The following is a 24,234-nucleotide window of genomic DNA, read 5'->3' as shown; positions in this document are numbered from 1 at the left end:
ATTATTTTCATGAGATAGGACTTTAGGTTAACATCATGGCTTTCAGGTGTGTTGGGGTATCTAGGGCTTGCTGTGGTGGTAGAACTGGGTTCTGATGATGGCAAAGTATATTAGCTTCTGTTGCTTATGGTCTTGCACTTGCCTCTTGCCATCTGGTTATCTCTGGTGTTAAGCATGGGTGTGTCTGTCTGGACCCTACTTCCCGTGTCTCTGGGTTGCTGCAGATTTCCTGGGAGGCCTGTGGCCCTGGCTGTAGCAGACTTGGGATGCCTTCAGACTGTGGGGTCTTCAGAGGGGTGGGCATGCTGATGATCTGCCCTGGTGGAAAGTATAGGCCCCTAAGCCTGATCTTAAAGCCAGCAATAACACAGCAGCTTGTTCTGTCTGGAAAGAGCTTCAGCCAAACCCTTGTTTCTGTTTTTTAACAAAGAGTTATCTCATTGTTTAAGAGTTAAATAGTTCACAACTAGAAGTATACCTCAGTCTTCTGCTTAGAGGAAACAAATTAGTAATCAATGTACTCCACTGTGAATGAATCCTCTGTGTTTTGCTTGTTTGTTTGTTTGTTTGTTTTTTCCTTTGAGACAAGGTTTCTCTGTGTAACATCCCTGGTTGTTCTGGAACTAGCTCTGTAGACCATACCTGCCTCAAACTCAGTGATCCAACTGCCTCTGCCTGCCTAATCTCTGGATAGGGTCTCGACAGGTACTCTCTTCCATTTGTGGGGTATTTCAGCTAATGTTGTTATACCTGTGGGGTTCTGGGAGACTCTTGCTTTCCCGGCATCTGTGACTTTCTGGTGGTTACTGAAACTTCCCCATCCCCCATTGCTACACACCTCTGTTCAATTCCCTGACCCTCTGTACATCTCCTCCGTCTCTTCCCAAAACAAATTCTGCCCCTCTTTTCCCCTCCCCCTCCTCTTCCTCCCAAGTCCATCCCACTCTCCACTTCCCTTGATTATTTTGTTCCCCCTTCTAAGTAGGACTGAAGCATCCACTCTTTGGTCTTCCTTCCTCTCGAGCTTCATGTGCTCCATGAATTGTATGCTGGGTATTCCATTCTCTTTGCCTAATATCTACTTACTACCAGTGAGTGCAAACCATCTATGTTCTTTTGTGACTGAGTTACCTCACTCAGGATATTTTCTAGATCCATCCATTTGCCTGGGAATTTTGTGAAGTCATTGTTTTTATTTATTTTTTCATTGCTATATTGTCACAGCCTTTATTTTTTCTTGGATATTTTCTTTATTTACATTTCAAATGTTTCCCCCTTCCTAGGTCTCACTTTCAGAACCCTCCTATCCCATCCCCTCTTCCCCTGCCTCTATGAGGGTGCTCCCCACCCACCCACTCCCACCTTTCCACTCTGGCATTTGCCTACACTGGGGCATCGAATACTCTCAGGCCCTAGGGCCTCTCTTTCCACTGATGTACAGCAAGGTCATCCTCTGCCACACGCGTGGCGAGCACTATGGGTCGCTCCATGTGTAGTCTTTGGTTAGTGGTTCAGTCCCAGGGAGCTCTGGGTGGGGGGAGGGTCTGGCCTGTTGATACTGTTGCTCTCACCACAGGGCTGCAAACCCCCTCAGCTCCTCAGTCCCTTCTCCAACTCCTCCATTGGGGTTGCCTGAGCTCAGCCCAATGGTTGGCCTCGAGCATCTGCCTCTGTATTTGTCAGGTTCTGGCAAGAGCCTCTCAGGAAACAGCCATATCAGGCTTCCATCAGCAAGCACTTCCCAGCAGCCACCATAATGTCTGGGTTTGGTAGCTGTATATGGAATGGATCCCCAGGTGGGGCAGTCTCTGGATGGCCTTTCCTTCAGTCTCTGCTCTACATGTTGTCTCCATATTTCCTCCTGTGATTATTTTATTCACCCTTCTAAGAAGCACTGAAGCATCCACATTTTGGTCTTCCTTCTTCTTAGGCTTCATATGGTCTGTGAATTGTATCTTGGGTATTCTGAACTTTTGGGCTAATATCCACTTATCAGTGAGTACAAATGTATTTTTTCCTTGTGACTGAGTCACCTCACTCAGAATGATATTTTCAAGTTCCATCCATTTGCCTGTGAATTTCATGAAGTCGTTGTTTTTAATAGCTGAGTAGTATTCCGTTGTGTAAATGTACCAAATTTTCTATATCCATTGTTCTGTTGAAGGACATCTGGGTTGTTTCCAGCTTCTGGCTATTATAAATAGAGCTGCTATGAGCATATTGGAGCATGTGTCCTTATTACATGTTGGAGCATCTTCTGGGCATATGCCCAGGAGTGGTATAGCTGGATCCTCAGGTAGTACTATGTCCAATTTTCTGAGGAACCGCCAGATTGATTTCCAGAGTGGTTTTACAAGCTTTCGATCCCACCAACAATGGAAGAGTGTTCCTCTTTCTCCACATCCTCGCCAGCATCTGCTGTCACCTGAGTTTTTTNATCTTAGCCATTCTGACTGGTGTGAAGTGGAATCTCAGGGTCATTTTGATTTGCATTTCCCTGATAACTAAGGATGTTGAATATTTCTTAAGGTGCTTCTTGGACATTCCATTCGAGTTTCCTCAGTTGAGAAATCTCTGTTGATAGGATTGTTTGGTTCTCTGGAGTCTAACTTATTGTGTGAGGTACAATGTGTGCTTTGAGCTTTAGTAAAGTTTCTTTTATGAATGCGGGTGCCCTTGCCTTTGGAGCATACATGTTCAGACTTGAGAGTTCTTCTTGGTAGATTTTTTCTTTGATGAGAATGAAATGTCCTTCCTTATCTTTTTTGATTGAAAGTCGGTTTTATGTAATATTAGAATGGCTACTCCAGCTTGTTTCTTGAGACCATTTGCTTGGAAAATAGTTTCCCAGCCTTTTATTCTGAGGTAGTGTCTGTCTTTGTCACTGAGGTGCATTTCCTGTATGCAGCAAAATGCTGGACCCTGTTTATGTATCCAGTCTGTTAGTTTATGTCTTTTTATTGGGGGAATTGAGTCCATTGATGTTAACAGATGGTAAGGAATAGTGATAGTTGCTTCCTGTTATTTTTGTTGTTAGAGGTGAAATTATGTTTGTGTGGCTATCTTCTTGTTGAAAGGTTACTTTCTTGCTTTTTCTAGGGTCTAGTTTCCCTCTTTGTGTTGGTGTTTTCCATCTATTATCCTTTGTAGGGCTGGATTTGTGGAAATATAGTGTATAAATTTTGTTTTGTTATGGAATATCTTGGTTTCTCCATCTATGGTAATTGAGAGTTTTGTTGGGTATAGTAACCTGGGCTGGCATTTGTGTCTTTTATGGTCTGTGTAACATCTGCCCAGGATCTTCTAGCATTCATAGTCTCTGGTGAGAAGTCTGGTGTAATTCTGATAGATCTGCCTTGACCTGTTCCCTTACTGCTTTTAATATTCTTTCTTTGTTTTGTGCATTTGGTATTTTGACTATTATTGTGATGGGAGGAATTTCTTTTCTGGTCCAATCTATTTGGGGTTCTGTAGGCTTCTTGTATGTTCATGGGCATCTCTTTCTTTAGGTTAGGGAAGTTTTCTTCTATAATTTTGTTGAAGATATTTACCTACCCTTTAAATTGGGGATCTTCACTCTCTTCTATACCTATTACCCTTAGGTTTTTGTCTTCTCATTGTGTCCTGTATTTCCTGGATGTTTTGGGTTAGGAGCTTTTTGCATTTTGTATTTTCTTTGACTGTTGTGTCAATGTTTTCTGTAGTATCTTCTGCACCTGAGATTCTCTCTCTCTTTTTTTTTCTTGTATTCTGTTGGTGATGCTTGCGTCTATGACTCCTGATNNCTTTTCTAGGTTTTCTATCTCCAGGTTTGTCTCCCTTTGTGATTTCTTTATTGTTTCTATTTTCATTTTTAGAGTTCTGGATGGTTTTGTTTAGTTCCTTTACCTGTTTGGTTGTGTTTTCCTGTAATTATTTAAGGGATTTTTTTAGTTTCCTCTTTAAGAGCTTCTACCTGTTTACTTGCGTTCTCTTGTATTTCTTTAAGGGAGTTATTTATGTCCTACCTAAAGTCCTCTAACGTTATCATGATATGTGATTTTAAATCAATGTCTTGCTTTTCTGGTGTGTTGGAGGTATCCAGAGCTTGCTGTGGTGGGAGAACTGGATTCTGATGATGCCAAGTAGCCTTGGTTTCTGTTGCTTCTGTTCTTGCACTTGCCTCTTGTTATCTCTGATGTTAGCTGGTCTTGCTGTCTCTGACTGTGGCTTGTCCCTCCTGTAAGCTTGTGTGTCAGTACTGCTGGGAGGCCAGCTCTCTCCAGGTGGAAATTGTGTATGGAAAGCTGTGACACAGGATCAGTTCCAGGCCCCTACTCTTTGGGTTTTCAAAATGCATTTTTTCCTTGTATTGCTTTATTTGCAGCCATTTTTCCTTAATTTCCATTTTAAAGTTACTTGAAGCCCATTCTCACCCACAGTGGTCCCCCACTAACCACCACTCTCCCTGCCTGGTGTGGCTTGCTAGCTCGATGTCTGACCAGTCCTCAGGTGTATGATGTAAGTATAACCTTTAGGTGCTACTCAAAGGGTAGTCTCTTCCTTAGGAAGAAACACCACCAGATCCATCAATTTTGTTCATCAAATAAATCAGAAATGGTGTGTGTGTATGTGTGTGTGTGTGTGTTTGTGTGTGTTTGTTTAATTGTCTGGCACAGTAGCAGGAAAACTTTTTGACGGGGTTATAAGTATGGGCTGCTGTGGTTGGGAATCCAAATGACCAGATTATAATTTAAGCCATCACAGGCTATTGAAGAACGATACACCACTAAACCTGTTTTCTTATTTGTGAGGCCTAGTAGTACCAGCTGCCATGAGCATTAAATAAAGTTCATCATGATATACCATAAACCACAAGGCAGCACACAAAATTAAAGATTCCTTTGCAAGTAATTTATTTATGTTTGCTTGGTTAGGTCCTGTGTTACTATTATCCAGTGCTAGAAATGGAATCACCACAGTTAAGAAAAGAATGCTCCTGCTATGGATGTCTTAGACTTAGGACTGAACTTGAGATCCCAATGTGGGTGGTAGGGCAGATAGGTAGAGGAGCAAGCAGTTGTCTTCAATGAAGTAGTAGAAAGGAAGACAGAGCTTCCTCCTCCTCCATCTCTCTCCCACCATCCCAAGATGTCCTTACCCTGAGGGAAAATAGCTTCTTAGATTTATGTTCAGCCTCATAACTGCTAAAGGCTTGTTTTATTCTCAGCACATTGCAAATGAGCAAATGATGCAGCAATATAGTGAAGAGAGTATAATCTCAGGAATAACTTAGGCTGTCCGTGGCCCCGTAATTAGTAGTTGACAGAACAGACTTTAGTATGTGTCTCCAAATAGTCAATAATCTGCAGTTGATTTAACCAATGATGAGAAGTTAGAGGGCTACCCCAAGTTCTGAGGGAAGTTCAAATAGATCAGTGGGGTCAGGAAAGGTGGCACACATTAATAGAAAGGGTATGTATGCCAAAGGTAGCATAGTTGGGATTCTAGATAAGGGCAACTGTACCCAAAGACCCAGGATTAAAGCAGTAACTTCTATTTTTTAATAAATATATTTTTAAGATTTATTTATTTTATTTATATGAGTACAATGTTGCTGTCTTCAGACACACCAGAAGAGAGCATCGGATCAAGTTACAGATGGTTGTGAGCCATTGTGTGGTTGCTGGAAGTTGAACTCAGGACCTTTGGAAGAGCAATCAGTACCCTTAACTGCTGAACCATCTCTCCAGCCCCCAGCAGTTTCTTAGATGACATACTCTTGCTTTGAGAACAAAGGTTACATCTACCAAGTTACGGTGCATCTGAAACCCAGTGCTGCTGTGCAGTGTGTGCTTCTCCTCCCCCCACCCCTTAGAGGAGGGCAACCATTGAAAATGTGATAGAGAGGCTGGCAGGAAGTGCCTGCCATTCAAGCATGAGGAACTGAGTTTGGACCCCCAGCATTCACATAAAAAGCTGGACAGTGCATATCTGTAACCCCCACCCCTAGAACTTACTGGTATGATAAGCTAATTAAAAAGTTGACTCCAGGTTCAGTCTGAGACCCTGTTTCAAAAGGTAAGTTAGAGAGCAATTGAAGATCGACCACTTGCCTCCATGTGCAGGTGCATGCAAATACACACATACCCACAGATGCATGCAGCACAAATGCATAGGCACAGGTGTCAGAACTTTGTACCTGTAAAGAAGCTGGGCTGTCTCTTTGGGACAGTGAGTTTGCCATGGAAGAATGCAATTATGCCTCAGTCTTTTCCTCATGTTTTTACCTGCTGTGTCTTAAAGATGTCTGAGCCTTCCAGTACCCTCATCTCCTTCTGCCTTGTACAAGAGCAACTTCTCTTGTGACCTCCTGGAATTGACTACTTCAAGTTACAAGAAAATAGGCCTTTGGGAATGTATTTAAATGGACTACCTAGTGGTTATGAAACCCTGGTGGGAGGGAAATCCAAAATGCTATGACGGGGACATTTAAACCAAATGTTTGGGCCATTTAAAAAACAAAAACAAAAACATAAAACAAAAAACTCCTGTCATTTGAAGCTTACTAATTGTCCCCTTGCTTAGAGATTAGAGATATGCAGACTAGAATGATGACATTATAAGTTCAGTAAGATTCAGTCATGTGAATCAAGACATGTACAGACCTAGTCATGTACATCAAGTATGTGTCTGACCACTTGAAGAGACTACTCAAGGTTTGGTCTAGAAATAATGTTTGGGCTCTGGGGTCCACACACCCATGCAGTCTTGAACCACCAAAGGAAGAGCCATCCTTTCTGCTGTTGCTGTTCATTTGGACTGAGGTTCTTCTGCCCAGCATCTCAGCTCCATCTAGACATGTCAAGGCCTCCTGTGGAGTGAAAGCAAAGCAATGTTAATTGAGGAACTGGAAGTTGAGAGAGGTAAAGAGGGGCTTTCTCTATTTATTGTCAGGTGAGGGCTGCTGACTCGGTGGGTCTTGTGGCCATTTGACAGTTGTTTTATGTTTCCTACCCATCACCTATAGGATATTTTTAATTGGTGAAATTTACTTGGAGAGCCCTGAGGTCTTCATCCTCCATTATTTCCACTCTATCCCTAACTCATGTATGTCCCAAATGTAGCCTAAAGTTAACTATATATTTATAGTAAGTTCATACACAAAACAAAATTTGAAAGTAGGAAACGTGTGGCATCATGTCATAGTCATGATAAAACCTGTTATTTTGTACAACTAATATAAACTATAAAGAAGTGGAGACAGTACTCAAAAAATGACATGCCCTTTATAGGTAGGGAGCTTATGTAAGGTTTCCAGCAGGTATTTAATAGAAGCTCAGTAAAGTGCACACTCACTTCATTCACTTCATACAGCTGAAACTATGGAGACAGTAGAGGAAAAACAGGAGGAAATCCTCACTGTGGCTTCCCTTGCCACTGTGGACTACAGGAAAGGCTTGTTCATATAAAAAGAGGCAGCAGGTCCACCTCAAAGACCTGCTCAGATAGGAAATAGCAAGAGTCTATTATTTCTACATGGGTGGGGAAGCAGAAAATGAAGTTGGCCTGCCTGCTTCTTTTAGACACTAAGTGATCATGTACCTGAAACTTAAGCTGCTTCTGGTATTCTAAGTCCTGGCTCAGGAAGCATTGCCTTGATTGAAAAACTCTAGTTTTTAAATAGTGACCATACCAAGGGCATAGTCAGACAGGTTTCATAAAATCCTTTTTCAAGAAAAAGTTTTTTATGCATGTAAGTATTTGTGTGCCTGAGTATGTGTGTATGTATATGACCAAATGTATGCAGGTATCCACAGGGGCCAGGAGAGAGTTTTGGATTCCCTAGAACTAGAATCGCAAGCAGCGGTGGATTGCCTAATTTGGGTGCTAGGAATTGAACCTGGGTTCTCTCTAAAAGCAGCAAGAGTTCTTTTGCACCATCTCTGCAATCTCCCAAGTCCTTGGTATTTTGATGTAAGAATTTGGGGTTAGGTTGGCCACAGCTAGCTCTGGAAAATCTCAGGTTCCCCTTTTGTTGACTGTACCTTTCAGAATCAAGAGCCACTGAGAGAAGATGACTCTGATTTCATCCTAACGGAAGGTGACCTCACCTTGACCTATGGAGATAGCACCGTGACAGCAAATGGTTCCTCAAGCTCCTACACAGCCTCCACAAGTCTCGAGTGTGGTCGGAGAACAAAAAGCAGCTCTGAGGAAGTGCTTGAGCGAGACCTGGGAATGGGAGACCAGAAGGTTTCCAGCCGGGGAACCCCCCTCGTGTTTCCACTGCAGGAAAATGCATGACTTACCTGTAAATCCTGAGGGATCAGGGAGGCTCTTATAAGGGTGAGGATGGCCAAATACCCCAGTGTGTATGATGTGTTGTATTGATCATGTTAAAACTATTGCTTCTGTTTCAATGGGGCCTGAAACTATCTTACCACTCAAAACTTAACCCAAGACTCAGATGGTAAAGCTGAAGTGTCTCTAAATTAAACACAAATGCAGACCTATTCCCACTTTTTCATATAGTAGTACACTGTTTCAGAGTTAAACAAAACAACAGCATGCTTTTAATGGTCTCTCACTTCATCCTCCTGTAGTATCTGAGCATGGTGGGGCAGATACGGGGTTTCATTGCTATGTTATAGTGCCAATCTAGCTGGCTCAAGAAACATCAAATTGGGAGGACAAGTTACATAAATGACAGTGAAGAAAAGAAACTAAGATCAGAATTCCAATGGTGCCAGATGCTGGTGTTGCACCAGATGCTGGAACCTCTGGCTCTGAAGACTTACACAGCTACATCTTCCTGTCACCGTCTCACCTGTTCTACTTGTGTTGCCCCTAGACTGAGGATTAGGAAGCATGCCCATAGGCTGGGACCTTAGGTCAGTGGGAGAGTACTAGCCTACAGCTCACCAGACCCTGGGTTCCATCCCCAGGACTGAAAAAATTGTGTGTGTGCACAGGGGTTTTCCAAGAGCATTTTAATATGGGAGGTGGGGGAAGTCTAGTTCCTTCTCTGAGAATCTCTATAAAAGAGTTACTGAAATGTTCAAAAAAAAAATCAAAGGCAAATCATGTTCTGTTCAGTTTTAATTAAACTGAGGGCACAAGGTTCTGGGAAATTGCTGATGATACCATAGCAGTACTCACTTGACTTTTGAGGCTACCGTGTGAGCCCACTGCCTAGAAGGTAGCATACGGACTAAGGTGTGTCCAGCACGGGGTTTAAAATAGCATGGGTATTGCTGTTATCTGGGGAAGAGAAGTCAGCAAGAAACAGAAGTGGCCATAGACTATAGTTTGAGGAAAGAGATTTTAATGTGAAAAGAATAACCTGCAAAGAAAAGAAAAGATGGAAGTCTTTATTTTATTTTACATGCATTTTGCTTTAAAACATCCAAAAATAATTCCAAAATCACACTACATAAAACATAGAACTTGCTTTGTTATAAATTATAAAAATACGTGTGTTCAAGTAACTGCTGAGTTTCCAATGCCAACTATCTTTAGGACAAAAACTTCAATACTTATAATAATTACTTTCACATTGGTACTATTTTCAACACCTAGATGATGAAAATCATTCTTATGCTTTGTTTCAACATAAACTTTTGTTACTGAAAATACATAGCCCAAAGCCTTTTAAATGAGCTAGTATTTCTGCTCTTCCAGGATAGACAGTAAAGTCCAAAAATGAAGCAAGCAAACAAACAACCCCCAAATCGGACTTTTAAAACTATTAGGTAATTGGCCTTTTAACCACACCTTCTTTTGTGAAATTTGATAACTCCAGGAATCAAAGATGAGTCATCTCCTTGTATATGAGTTGGTGTTGGTCAAGGAGCATCCACTGTAGCAACCTTCCTGTGGTTGCCATGTTCCACTTCTGAGTTCTGAACCTTTTTTTTCCAGGCTGACTTTGTTTACTTTCTACAGGAATTATGTTGGATAGATTCAGCTATGCTCCAATAGATAGGATCATATCTGCCTAAAGTCTGAAGTAGAAGGTGAAGCAGGATGAGGCTTAGTCAGATTCATCCTGCAGACTGGAGAACTTCTGGATACACTTTGCTGTGAACAATGAACTGCCCTAAGAGTTTCCAAATCAAAGCTTCTCCAGAAAGCGCTAGTGTCAAAGACAGTACTATTTTTAAAATGTTGTTTAACCAACTGGCTTTTTCTTCAATCCCAGATGAAACTCTGCTTCTGCAAGGCTTCTCTGTCTAAAAGTTCTTTTCATGGTGGTGAAGTAGTAGCAGCATCGCAAGCAGCAGTGAGCAGCTGCTGGAAACGCTGCTCTTTTGGCCATTTCTTTCCATTGCTGAATCTCTCCAGCTTCCTGAGTTCCTTGAATGTTCATAGTCTTGTCATGAAAATACAGCTTCATCATTCAAATCTTCTCAGCATACATTGTGTGGCTTGGTTATCAAGTTTTCTGTGACTTCAATATTCTCCACCATTTCCTAGTGTGCTTTAAAGCTGTTCTCTCAAGATTTTATGGGAAAGGCCCCACATGCTCAGTCTGTTCATCTCCCTAGTATGGTCTACTCTCAGGTAATTTCCTGTATCAATCATCTGCTGTTTCTCTGTGCTTCCTTTTGAGGGCAAGAAATTCAGCATTTTCCATTAAAATTTGTTGCTGATGATATTCATAATCATTCAGATGAATAGTTTCCTCTTTGTACCACACTTCTGTTTTGCCCATTCTCTAGGAGCCTATTACATCAGTTCTCAAAGAATTCATAATGGCTGTGGTTGATTTTCATTCTTCTCATTCCTAATAAGTTGATGAGGACAGGCCTTTGTCATGCTCTTCTTCTCTATATAGTTGTACTGAGTAGCTTAGTCTGCAACATGACTTAGTAAATTCTTTACATCATCTTTCTCCTATTTCAGTAGATTCTTGTTCCTTCATCATAAACCCCTTTCTCCTGAAGTCTAGCACTTCCCTCCGGAGGATTCTAGTTGCTTCCTGAGTTGCTTAGCAGGTCTGCAGATAACCCACAGTACCTCCTAGCTTCAGATTCTGTGTTTCCACATTTTTCCATGCTACAAGGTTTCTCCTATGAGGGACAAATAGCTCACCCAGAGATTCTAAAACAGAAACTACACTTTATTCTTTCTTTGTTCTTTTACTCTTGTATTCTCCATGTAATTAATGGAAACTAAAAGTAATCAACTCTTGATCAAGATATGGATGGGTCAATATTTGCTTCTGTGTATACTAAGTGAGAAAGGAATTTGTCATTGAGAATAAGCTTGCTTGAGACATCTTAATTTCCAATGTATACTAAGAGATATTTTTGCTTTCTGCCATCAGATCTGGAGCTATCCCATTCATCCAGTCTCCATCATTGGGGTATCTGATGAGCCCATTATAGCAATGAAACTCTTAGAACAGCTGCTGTGATACAGACATCTCCATCAAGGTCCCAGAGCTTCTGAGTCAGTACCACCTTCTGCAGTTTTATAAGCAGCACAGACACCAAAGGAAACAGTACACACTGGAACTGCCTGCTCCTCTAGCACTGTGGACTTCTATTCTGCCTGATGAGGCCAACTGTGCTCCATAGATGTGTTAAGACCTGTATAGAACTTCAGACATTGAACTGATGCATACATGCAATATTAGTTGCTACATGAGGAAAAGGGATCAAGTAATGGAACATAACCTGGTAGAAAATTCTGTCTTCTAAAAGTTTAGAAATTTGTGTCTTAGTGCTGAGTGCCATGCAAAGAGAGGTCATTTTCTTGGTACAGAGGCTACTGCACCAGCTTGATATTGACATGGTTTGAAATGTAGCATTCTGGTTTAAATTTCTTGCTGGATGAGCTATTATACATTATCTACTCTTAAAGTAGATAAAGTATTGAGAGAAATCTTGGAAAGAGTTTCTTCCCATGTCTTACAGTGCTAGCAATTTTGGTAACCCAGTTTCTAAAAGATGCTTTTATAACATGGTGTGGGTTTCCTTGTTGCATACAGAAAAGAATAGTGCCCCCACAAGCACTAGGACATCACTAGTGACATTTTCTATTTAACCTTCTTAGCAGCCTAGTCTTAGCATAATCCTGTTGTGTTTCTCTTAAAGGGTCTTTTAATCTTCATTACATTGACATAGTAAAATATGAAAGTATTGGTATTTGCCAAGACAAAAAGAAAACTAGGATTTTGATTATTTGAGTCTTTGTTCAGTGAATGAAAGGGAATTATTTTGATACATGGTCCTGATCCTTGCTTACAAAATGTGGAGACTCACTCTGACTTCCCAGGAGTCCTGTAAGGTGAAGCTACTTGTAGAAGAGGTTCTACACTGAAGTGTTGTCCCTATATTGCATGAAGAAAACTCAGATGCCACAAAGCCTAGAAACTGCCTACTTTGAAGCCAGTTGTCTGGAACCAGACTGGGATTGCTGAGTAATGGTCAGGTTTATCTGAGAAAGTCATCCAAGTTGCCCTTCTGAGTTGAGGAAGATGACAGCTAATGGGATGCAGAAGGGCTGAGAGCCTTTTGGGTAAAGTTTATAAAGAATCCTGTTTGAAAAGGAAGCTTAGTTGAATGAATGAACTACTAAGTGATTGTTTATTTTGTAATTGTTAGTGACAAAAACAAACAAACAAACTGATTTCTAATGCAGACTAGGCCACTGTAGAACTTTTGTGCTCATTTTTCAGAATTCAAGGTTGTCTTCCATATGAAAATAGACTTGAAGGAGAGCGGAGGGTGATTAATATATTCACATAGAGGACTTTCAAATTTGTCCTCTTCATTCCAACTTGGGGGTAGGTAAGGGGTAGGAAAGAAATTAGTTTTTGACTAATCAAGCTTCTGAGTAGTCAGACACAAAGGATGCTGGGAAACTGTCATTTCAATTCAATATGGAATTAAATTAGTAGTCCATTTATGTGGTCAAACTTTGTCTTATCAGTTCCCATGTCTTATTCCATAGAATAAGAGTAGCCCCATTTACTGCTAGCAGCATGGGCGGGGGTGTCACTATCATCACATACCGGCAGTGGTATAGTTTTGACAGAAAGAACATAAAAATCCACTCATTCCTTTTCATAATCCTTCTGTGGGAACTACCTGGGAATCTTAAGCTTTCCTAGAGAAGAAGGAAATCCCAGTATGACACCCCGTCTTTAATCCATAGAGGAGTAGCATAGGAATGAGTGTACTTATGTCAAACCATAAAATCATTCTTTTATTAAAAACAAGACCTAAAAACAAAATTTTTCCCACTTCCAGTTTTCATAGACACTTATTAAATTAGAAGATACGTCTTATCACCAATTGCTGACAAATCGTGAAGAGCAAGATCAATTTTTTTAATGTTCATTTTATTCTCCTAAGCAGGGTATACTATAACTATGGCCCATTTGGAGCATATGGGCAGCCATATTTTGTCTACCCAAGCATTGGGGAGCATTACCAGGAAGGTCTGTCTGCTGTGCTGTTTTTTGAGAAGGCCTGAAGTAGAGATGAGAGTACACAGCACAGGACATCATCTTCTCACATCACCATTAGAGGGACACAAGAGAATATTTAAATGTCCCCAGTCTACCTTCAACTCTTGGCCAGTGAAAATTTGTCTGGATCTGTATACGCAAACAAAACAAAACAAAACAAAACAAAACAAAACAAAACAAAACAAAACAAAACAAAACACTCCTGAAACCATAAAGGAAGCAGAGACTTGCATGAAGCACTGAAGGTTTGTGGTTGAAAGCACTTTCAGAAACCAACTGTCCTGGTATTCATGGGTAACTACCTGCACGGGTGTCTGGGGTCTGACTGTGATGATTCTATTTGCAGGCCTTGAAGGAACAGGGGATGCTTTTCTGTTTCCTGGGTAGTCAATCTGTGGATGTATAAGTTAAATATAAGCACTCATTTAAAGTGTAACTTCACAGTAAGACTGTTGCCTCCTAGGTTTTCTTTACTTTTTAACCTAAATCCACCTAATCCTCCTTTTTGGGGGGCATGTTTTATTATGCCCACTAAAATAATTAAATGAGAAGACTATAAAGAATCATTGACTATTTGGAAAGAAATTGCCTAGAGTAGAATAGGGAGAATTTAACATGCAATGATGGGACTTTGGGGGGGAACTTTTTATATAGAGCTGACATAGAGTATTTGGGGAGAATTTTATAGAAGATAACAAAGAGTGTTTTAACTGTGAAAATTAAAGCTGTGGACTTATCTGCAACTTTTATGTGCAATAGGGAAACTGCAGCAAGATCCTTGCTGTGCTCACTGCCCCTCACCGTTTACTCTTGCCTTCCTAGAGCTGTTTAGATTGTAAAGCTAGCCTCCTGTCTCCTGTCCTTTACTGATACTTAACATGGTTTTCTCTAAGCTTTTTTTTTTTTTTTACAAAATTCAAAATAAAAAGATTAACTGGCTGAGCTAATGAGTTTCGTGTTTTCAGAGTGCCCTCTGCTATGTGGATACAGTGGGATCTTATTTCCATCATGTTTCTTTTTCTCACTGAGCAGTTACTTCATTTTTAGAACCATTTCCCTCTGGAAAATTCATTCAAACCATAGTTGGCAAGATCTCCTTGGACTCTAAGCAAATCCGGACCACAGCCTGTATTTGTAAATGAAGTTTAGCAAGCTAGCTAGAGTTACTTTATGTGACAGTGAGGGAGCTGAGGAGCCATGATCCAGATTCTATGGCACATAACACCTGAACTATTTACTACTTGACCTTTCAGTAAGAAAACTCTTGCCAATTCCTGAGTTGGATAATCCTAAATGTTTAGCTTCGGAATAGGGTATCATGGGGGTTAGTGAGATGACTCAGGCTCAGAGGACTTACTACTCTTGCAGATCTTGGGAAGCGATTCCTAGCTCCCACAGAGACCAGCTTATAACCACCTGTAACTTCAGTTCCAGGAGATTCAATGACCTCTTCTGGATTTTGCCAGTATTTGCACAAATGTGGTACACATAAACTCATACAGGCAAACACACATAGACAAAGAAGGGACAAAAAAGAAGAATAGTGTATCATTTAGACATACTGGTACACACCTGTAATGCAACACTTAGTAGGCAGGGACAAGTTTGAGACCAGCTTCAACTGCACAGATAGGGTTGACACTAGGGTCTGTAAAATCAATGGCAACATCTTTTTTGGATTTTTCAAAGTTGAAAGAAACAGTTTAAATTTGGCTTTAGCCTAGGACTTCTATTGCCACTAAGAGTCCCACAGGCCTTGAGTGCAGAATCCAGAGGAATGTTCACCAGGAGTTGGCAACATGAATCTGTGAGACTGAAGGGTATAAATGTGACATTGTGACTTAATGGTTTCTTCCAGGATGACTGCTAAAATTATTGACTCTAAGTGGTGTAGAGATGACGCGGTGGTTAGGAGCACTGGTTTCTCTTCCAGAGGACTGAGATTTGATTCCCAGCACCCATATGGAAGCTTAAAACCATCTGTAACTCCAGTTCCAAGGGATCTAACTCCCTTTTCTGGCCTTCATGGGAACTAGTCATGCAGATGGCACAAAGACATACATGTAGATAAACCACTCACACATGTAAAATACAATTTAAAAAGTAAAGTTTTTGAATCCTATATTTAGTTTCCTTCATGGTTCTTATAACCCTTTTATATAGACTACCTTTATTGAATTCATACAGTTGAGCCACTTACCAAAATCTGCTTACTCCCCTCCATCCCCAATCCTGCCATTAGTATGATACTACAGTCATTTAACTTCAGAATTAGAAAAACACTAGATAGAAAAAATTGAAAACAAAGTTTTAGTTTATTACAACTCTCTTACCCACCAGAGAAAATTATTTAGGAAATGGTTCTACAGGAAGACTGCTAATTGAAGGAGAGCTGGGTGAGGCCTTTAGGAAACAATACCAGCCAGAGCTTTTATTTAATATGAAGTAATTTAATCATAACATAAGTACATAGACATAAGTACACTTGGCCCTTATTCACATTGATGGTTTTGTCCAGACATCTGCTGATGTGAAAGGAAACCAGATCACATCTCTTCATTATTGTGAGGATGTCTTGTTGAAATGGCTCAAGCTGAGCCAAGTTCAGCCTGGGAAGTAAAGCTTTTCCCATGTTATGGTCACAAATATCCACACTGCACTGTTACTTCCTTTCTGGAAACTTCATCTCAGCCAATGTGTCTGTCATTCCTTAACAGCTTGTGATGCTCCTGACCAGGAGATTCACACAGCAGTCGGTACCAAATCAGTCCCAGTGTCTGACAGCGGGATAGATTGCCTTCACCATGCAGCCTCTCCAGTGCTGCTGCAGCATGCTGAGCTCACCTGCTTATGGCCACTGACCTGGAAGGGAAAAAACAAAGGCTATTTGACCTTTGTAGAAACCCACAGTCTGTTGAACCATTGCAATTTAAACTACAGTTTTCTTTATCTAAGTTATAGTATTGAATATTGAGACTGCATACCAAATCAGTAAGAAAATGTGACTTGAGGTGTTTAGTGAAGGTGAAGAAAAGATAATACAGGCCCCTCAGCAAATATTGCTGTGCTTTAAACAGCTACCAAGGTGGGATGTCTGTTGAGAAGAGCTTTCTGGAATTCTGGAAAACAGGTAGGCTATCTGGAAATCTTCACCTCTCCCTCTTCGTGTCCACATTAATCTACAGCTCTGCAGTAGAGTACCTGCTTAAGCCTCCCTTCCTTGCCTGTTCCCACCTCCAGTGGATGCCACAGATCTCTCCCACTCCATAAACTCCTTCCCCAGCCCATTGCTTTATCCTAGCACTCAACTTCAGCAAGTATTCCCCAGGAACACACAGGCCACTCCTGCCAGGGAAGCAGGTAAGCTGCGGATCTTTACTTCTCTCTCAGTTTCTACAAATACAATACACCAGTTTCATCCCCAGCTCTATAGCACACCTTCTGCTACATTCTTGTGGATGGAAATGAATAAAACAGTTCAAGATGTAAAAGTGAAAATAGAATCAATAAAGGAAGCCCACACTGAGGGAAATCTGGAACTGGAAAATTTAGGAACTCAGGCGAGTTTCACCAACAGAATACAATAAAAGAAATGGGCACATTGATCATAGAAAGTGTTAAATCTAAAACTTCTGACACAAAACATCCAAGAATACTGGGAAACTATGAAAAGACCTAATCTAAGAATAATAGAAACAGAAAAAGAAGAAGCATGGGCCAAAGACACAGGAAATATTTTCAATAGAATCATAGGAGAAAAATTTTAACTTAAGGAGATGTTTATCAAGGTACAAAAACTTTATAGAACACAAAATGGACCTAAGAAGTAAGAGGGTGTAGCCATTTTAATATCTGAAAAAATAGACTTTTAAATTAATAAGAAGAGATAGGAAAGGATAATACATACTCATTAAAGGGAAAAATCNACCAGCATCTATGCCCCAAACACAAGCACATTGACATTCATAAAGAAGCACTACTACAGCATTAAGTCACATATTGACCCTTACACACTGATAGTGGGAGACTTCAATACCACACTCTCATCAACAGACAAGTCAACAAACCATTCAAAAAACAAACAAACAAAAAAAAACAAACAAACTAACACCCAAACCTAAACAGAAATGCTAGAGCTAACAGACATTATAAACCAAATGGACCTAACAGATATTTACAGAACATTTCACCCAACCCCAAAAGAAAACACCTCAGCACCTCATGGAACTTTCTTCAAAACTGAGCACATAAGTCANAAACTAAGCCTTGAAAGATGCAAGAAAATTGAAATAACACTAAGCATCTTATCAGAACACCACGGATGAAAGCTGGATTTCAACAACACAGAGAGCCTACAAACTCACAGAAACTAAGCAACTCTGCTGAATGAAAAAATGGGTCAAGACATAAATATAAAAGAAATCAAAGACTTTCTATAATTAAAGAAGAACGAATATGCAACAGACACATACTTATGGGACACAATGAAAATGCTGCTTACATAAAAATATTGAGACTTTAGCAACTTAACAGTTTACCTGAAAGATCTAGAAAAAAGAAGTAAGCACACCCAAGAGGGGTAGATGGCAAGGAATAATCAAATTCAGAGCTACAATCAGTAAAAATAGAAACAAAAAAAATGATACAAAGAATAGTTGTTTCTTTGGGAAAATCAGTAAGACTGACAAAACCTTATCCAAATTAACTAAAAGGTGGAGATAGAATATCCAAATTAACAAAATCAGAAATGAAAAGGAGGGCAAAACTGACACTAAGGAAATCCAAAGAACCATTAGATCATAATTGGAAAACTTGTACTGTACTAAATTGAAAAAATTTAAAAGAAATGGACAATTTTCTCAATAAATACCTCTTATCAAAGTTAAATCAGATCAGATAACCAATTTAAACAGAGCTATAACCCCAAAAGAAATAGAACTACTCAAAGTTTCCCAGCCAAAAAACAGAACAAAACAACAAAGCAAAATAAAATACCATTACCACCACCACCAACAACAACAAAAAACAACCCTGGGCCAGATAGTTTTATTGCAGAATTCTACCAGACTTTCAGAGAAGAGCTAATATCAACAGTCCTCAAACTATTCCACAAAATAAAAACAGAGGTAACATTGCCAAATTCATGAGACCATTGATACCCAACGCATAAAACCTTGATACCTAAACACATAAAGACCCAACAAAGAGAATTACAGACCAATTTCCCTTAGGAACATTGATGTAAAAATGCTTAACACATTCACAAACTGAATCCAAGAACACATCAAAAAAGATCATCTACCAAGATCAAGGAGGATTCATCCCAGTGATTCAGGAATGGTTTAACATATGTAAATTAATAAATGTAATTCACTTTATAAACAAACTGAAGGAAAATAAAACCCCACATGATCATCTCATTAGATGCAGAAAAGGCTTTTGACAAAATCCAATACCCTTTCATGATAAAAGTCCTGGAGAAATTAGGGATACAAGGGACCTACATAAATCTAATAAAGGCAGTGTACAGAAAGCTCATTGTCAACATCAACTTACCTGGAAAGAAAAATCAAAGCAATTCCACTACAATCAGGAATAAGACAAGGCTGTCCACTCTCTTCATGCCTATTCAATATAATACCTGAAGTCTTAGCTGGAGCAAAAAGATAACTGAAAGAGATTAGGGGATACACACTGGAAAAGAAGAAGTCAAAGTATCTCTATTTGTAGATATTATAATATGCATAAATGATTCTAAAAATTCCACCAGGATGTTTCTACAACTGATACTCCTATACTTTCAGCAAAGTAGCTACATAAAAAACATTAACTCACAAAATAAGTAGCCCTCCTATGTACAATGATATAGCCCTCCTGTATGCAAGCGATAAACAGGCTGAGAAATGATCAACATGCTGAGAAAGAAATCAGGAAAAATATACCCTTCATAATAGCCACAAATAATACAAGATATTTGATAAAGTAAATCAAAAATTGTATAATCAGCTTCAAGTCACTGAAGAAAGAAATTGAAGATGAGATCAGAAGATGGAAAGGTCTCTCATGCTCATGGATCAATAGTATTAATATAGTAAAAAAAAATGCCCATTCTACCAAAAGCAAAGTACAGAATCAACATAATCCCCATCAAAATTCCAATATAATCCTTCACAGATCTTGAAGGAACAATTTTTATCTTCATATGGAAACACAAGAAAATCAGAATAGCTAAAACAATCCTGAACAATACAAGACTTATGAGAGGTATCAACATTCCTGATTTCAAGTTGTACTTTGGAGCTATGTTTATTATCATATTATAATAAAAAAAACATGGCATTGGCACAAAACAGGCACAATGATTAATGAAATAGAATTGAAGACCCAGATATAAGAATCACAGACCTATGGAAACTGGATTTTTGATAATGCCAGAAACACACACTGGAAAAAAGACATCATGGATGTCTCTGTGTAGAAGAATGCAAATAGATCCATATTTATGACCCTGCACAAAACTCAAGTCCAAGTGGATCAAAGACCTCAACATAAAACCAGATACACTGAAGCTGATAGAAGAGAAAGTGAAGAATAGCCTTGCACCCATTGGTTGATGAATGCACTTTCTGAATAGAACACAGAGCAGGCACTAAGATCAACAATAAATGGGATCTCATGAAACTGAAAGCCTTCTACATCACCAATGGTACCATCATTCAGACAAAGCAGCAGCCTACAAAATGGGAAAATATTTTTTTTTACCAAGTATACATCTGATAGAGAGCTACTGACCATAGATAGACTCATTAGCCCAGACACCTAGGGTAAAACCAAATACTACTTGCCTTAAAATAAAAATAAAAGTTGTGACAAAATGACTCCTAATGATACTCTGCTATACTCATAGATCAGTGCCTTATTCAGCCAGCATCAGAGAATCTTCCTCATGAAACAGATGGGAACAAATACAGAGACCCACAATCAGAAATTATACTAGATAGAGAGACCTTGGAACCATGGACCTATGAAAACTTTAATTGTGATGTCTCCATTAAGTTCCTCACCTCAAAGCTCAGAGAACGCTGCAGAAAAAGAGCCAGAGTGTAAGAGCCAGAGGGGATGGAGGGTACCAAGAGAACATGCTCTAAATCAACATGAGCAGAGCTTATAAAAACTTACAGAGACTGAAGTAGTAAGTGCAGGGCATGCATGGGTCTACACTGGATTCTCTGCATATATATTGTATCATCCAGTGTTTTTGAGGGAATCCTGAGTGTGGGAAAAAATGAATCAGATTCTTGTGCCTTCTCTAGGGCTCTTTTCCTTCTTCTGGTTGGCCTTGTTCAACTTTGATGTGATAGATTTATTATTATTTTATTTTGTCATGTTCTTTTCTAATAGGAGACAGAAAAGGAGGGAAGAGGAAATGAGGAACTGGGAAGAGCAGAGGGAAGGGAAACTATAATCAGGATATTGTGTGAGCAGATTATCTATTTTCAATAAAAGGGGGCCAAAAGAAAAGCGCTTTCCGAGGCATGCTGGGCATATGGGGGAAAGAGCTGGGATTCAAACTGCACTTTTATGTAAAAGACATGTAACCACCCATACTTCCCTGGGCACTGGCTCATATGTGCAAAACAAAAAAAAAAAATCATGCTGACAACCAGTCAGTGAAGAAGTCTAAGAAATTGAAGAATTTGGAGAAGAAAGAAGAGGAGGAAGAGGAACAGCAGCAGCAGAAGCAGCAGAAGCAGCAGAAGCAGCAGAAGCAGCAGAAGCAGCAGAAGCAGCAGCAGCAGCATACCTGGCTGTTTACCCCTATGGCATCTGAAAGTTTTTTTAAATTTAATTTTATTTTTAATTTAGTTTTTACACTCCACATTCCATTCCCCACCTCCCCATCCACCCTCCAACTGCTCCACATCTCACACCTCCTCCCCACCCCATCCTGTCTCCACATGGATGCCCCCACCACCCCCACTCTACCTGACCTCTATATACCCTGGGACCTCCACTGTCTTGAGGCTTAGGTGCATCATCTCTGAATGAACACAGACCTGGAAGTCCTCTACTGTATGTGTGTTGGGGGTCTATTCTTTCATTCCAACACATCTCTTGAGCCACTGTGTGTGAGCAGCAGTGGTGGGGCAAGTGTGCTAGTTACACTACCAGCTTTCTTTCTTTTTAAAAAAGATTTTACTTAACCATTCACACATCCATGTATTGTATTTTAGCCAAAGCCACTTCATATTCCTTCCCCTCCAAACCTTCCCTTTAATGGCCTCCTTTCCCATTTGACCTCATCTTATCTCTTTTATTCTGCTCTCTCTTTTTTCTTTAATACATACTGAGTCCGTTTAGTGCTGCTAGTCTGTACACGGGTGTGAGACCATCTACTGAAATCTGCATTTCTGAAGAAAACTGATTGTTCTTCTCCCAGATAGGGGTGGCAGTTTGTGAGCCCCTCCCCCAGCCATTCTGGGATTTTATCTGGCTTGGTTTTGTACAGGTCTTGTGCATGCAGGTACAGCTGCTGTGAATTCACATAAGCAACTACACTGTCATGTCAGGCAAACACTGCTTCACTATGGACATTTCTCTCTAGATTTTACAATCTTTCAAAAATTCCCTTTTGGAAAATCACCCTTGACCTATCAGGGGTAATTAATAGAACACTAGTGCTAGGTTCTCCTCTAGAGTCTATTGACCATGGATTTTTAATCTCAGTTAGTGATGCCAGGCATGGGTTCTGTCTTGTAAAGCCAGCTTTAGTCAGAAAGTAGTCACTCTTGTAACACCTATGCCTCTATTGCATCAATGGGCATATCTTGTAAGGTCAGTTATTATAGATAGAAGGGAAAAGGTGTTGGTGGCTTTTCTCCCCTGTTTTCATGCAGAGAATCTTATTCCAGTACTGTGAAAACTATCCAGTAGGAAATGAAGGCCCTAGGTCAGCACTGGCTTGATTTGTCCAATTCCCTACAGGTCAGGTATGTGGTATCTTCAGCAATCTGATCATACTTACAAATTGTGGAGGGTAACCAAAAGCAATGGCATCAGCTTGAAGGGTTTTGGGAGATCTGTAGGACACCACGGTCCAACAACTCCAAAAGAGATAATCTATACCTAGTACCTGGGACTTCTAATTAGACAGCCTATGGTGTCTATGGGAGATAGAGTGCCCTATTACAGGGTAAGTATTTAAACCCCTTTAATATATGTATATGGGTATGTTTTAAGAAGCTTCCACAATACTAATTTCCATGTAGTTCTTTCAAAGGTCTTTAGTGTTAGTTATCCTTCCTCATACTCCCCACCTCTACTTGTCCTTCCCATTTCACCCTGTTAAACTCTTCCTTTTCCATTATATCCCTTTCACCTTCAGACCTATATCCTATTCCCCATTTCCTTAAAAGCATCCTCATGGCCCCTTACTAGTTTCTGCCTTCGATGGGTACTCTTATCTAAAGGTTCAAATCTAGCATCGAGAGAGAGAGAGAGAGAGAGAGAGAGAGAGAGAGAGAGAGAGAGAGATCATGTGACATTTGTGTTACCTTTACTTAATGATTATTTTCAGCTCCATCCATTTACCAGTAAATGTTATAATTTGTCTTTAGATTGGACTAGTATTCCATTGTATATATAAACCACATTTTCATTTTCTACTCCATCCATTTGTTAACGGACATCTAGAGTGTTTCCTGGCTATTGTGAATAGAGCAGCAAAGAACATGAGTGACCAAGTGTCTCTGTATTAAGACACAGAGTCCTGGCTGGGCGTGGTGGGGCACGCCTTTAATCCCAGGACTTGGGAGACAGAAGCAGGTGAATTTCTGAGTTCGAGGCCAGCCTGGTCTACAGAGTAAATTCCAAGACAGCTAGGGCTATACAGAGAAACCCTGTCTTGAAAAAAGCAAGAAAAAAAAAGACACAGACTCCTTTGGAAATATGCCCAGGAGTGGTATGTTGTAGATCTTTTTCAATTTTTTTGAGGAACTTAACACCAGTTTAAACTCCCACCAAGAGTGAAAAAGTATTCTGCCTTTTCCACATCCATGCCAGCATTTATTGTCATTTGTTTGTACATTCTAGATACTAATCCTCTATCAGATGTACAGCTGCTAGAGATGTTCCTCCATTATGTAGTTCCCCTTTTCACTTAGATGATGATGTATTTGCTGTGAGAAGTTTTTAGTTTCATGAGGCCACATTTATCAAGTGTCTACCACCTTGAACATGCCTGATCTTGCAATCAAATTTTGATTTGGGAACCTTTGCTCTAATATTACAACTGTATGAAATTTGGCATTTGTCTAATCTGGTAACATTAAATACCGATTCAATAGAATGACTGGCGATGAGCATGGGTACATGCCTTTATTGACTTTTTAAATTTATTTTATTAGATATTTTCTTCATTTACATTTCAAATGCTATCCCAAATGTCCCCATACCCTCTCCCCACCCTGCTCCCCTCCCACTTCTTGGCCGCTTCCGCTGTATGGGGCATATAAAGTTTGCAAGACCAAGGGTCCTCTCTTCCCAATGATGGCCGACTAGGCCATCTTCTGCTATATATGCAGCTAGCAACACGAGCTCTGGGGGTACTGATTAGTTCATATTGTTGTTTCACCTATAGGGTTGCAGACCCCTTCAGTTCCTTGGGTAATTTCTCTAGCTCTTCCATTAGGGTCTCTGTGTTCTATCCTATAGATGACTATGGGCATCCACTTCTATATTTGCCAGGCATGAGCATAGCCTCACAGAGATAG

General features: G+C 40.0%; 2 protein-coding genes across 4 annotated transcripts in view; one reads left to right on the top strand and one right to left on the bottom strand.

The window, feature by feature from the left end:
- Slc9a7 (solute carrier family 9 member A7) overlaps nucleotides 1–14,395 on the top strand; it is a 194,680-nt gene extending 180,285 nt beyond the window's left edge. Inside the window, exons 16-18 of one of the 3 annotated variants that reach the window (XM_029534383.1) lie at nucleotides 4,395–4,500; nucleotides 8,035–8,328; nucleotides 11,312–14,395. In XM_029534383.1, the coding sequence (XP_029390243.1) occupies nucleotides 4,395–4,500; nucleotides 8,035–8,286 (358 nt within the window). In that variant the 3' untranslated portion in view covers nucleotides 8,287–8,328; nucleotides 11,312–14,395. Of the gene's footprint in view, nucleotides 1–4,394; nucleotides 4,501–8,034 lie in introns of all 3 variants that reach the window. The other 2 variants (XM_029534384.1, XM_021188219.1) reach the window with 2 other exon arrangements.
- A 1,363-nt stretch (nucleotides 14,396–15,758) lies between these two features.
- The window catches only part of Chst7 (carbohydrate sulfotransferase 7), a 32,831-nt gene continuing 24,355 nt past the window's right edge, over nucleotides 15,759–24,234 (bottom strand). Inside the window, exon 2 of the mRNA XM_021188557.1 lies at nucleotides 15,759–16,324. The gene's annotated coding sequence lies outside the window, so the exon portion shown is untranslated. The remainder of the gene's footprint in view (nucleotides 16,325–24,234) is intronic.

The sequence above is a fragment of the Mus pahari genome, chromosome X (assembly GCF_900095145.1).
Source record: "Mus pahari chromosome X, PAHARI_EIJ_v1.1, whole genome shotgun sequence".
In the NCBI taxonomy this organism is placed as follows: domain Eukaryota; kingdom Metazoa; phylum Chordata; class Mammalia; order Rodentia; family Muridae; genus Mus; species Mus pahari.
The sequence above is the reverse complement of the archived record's forward strand: the minus strand, read 5'-3'. Positions and strand labels throughout refer to the sequence as shown.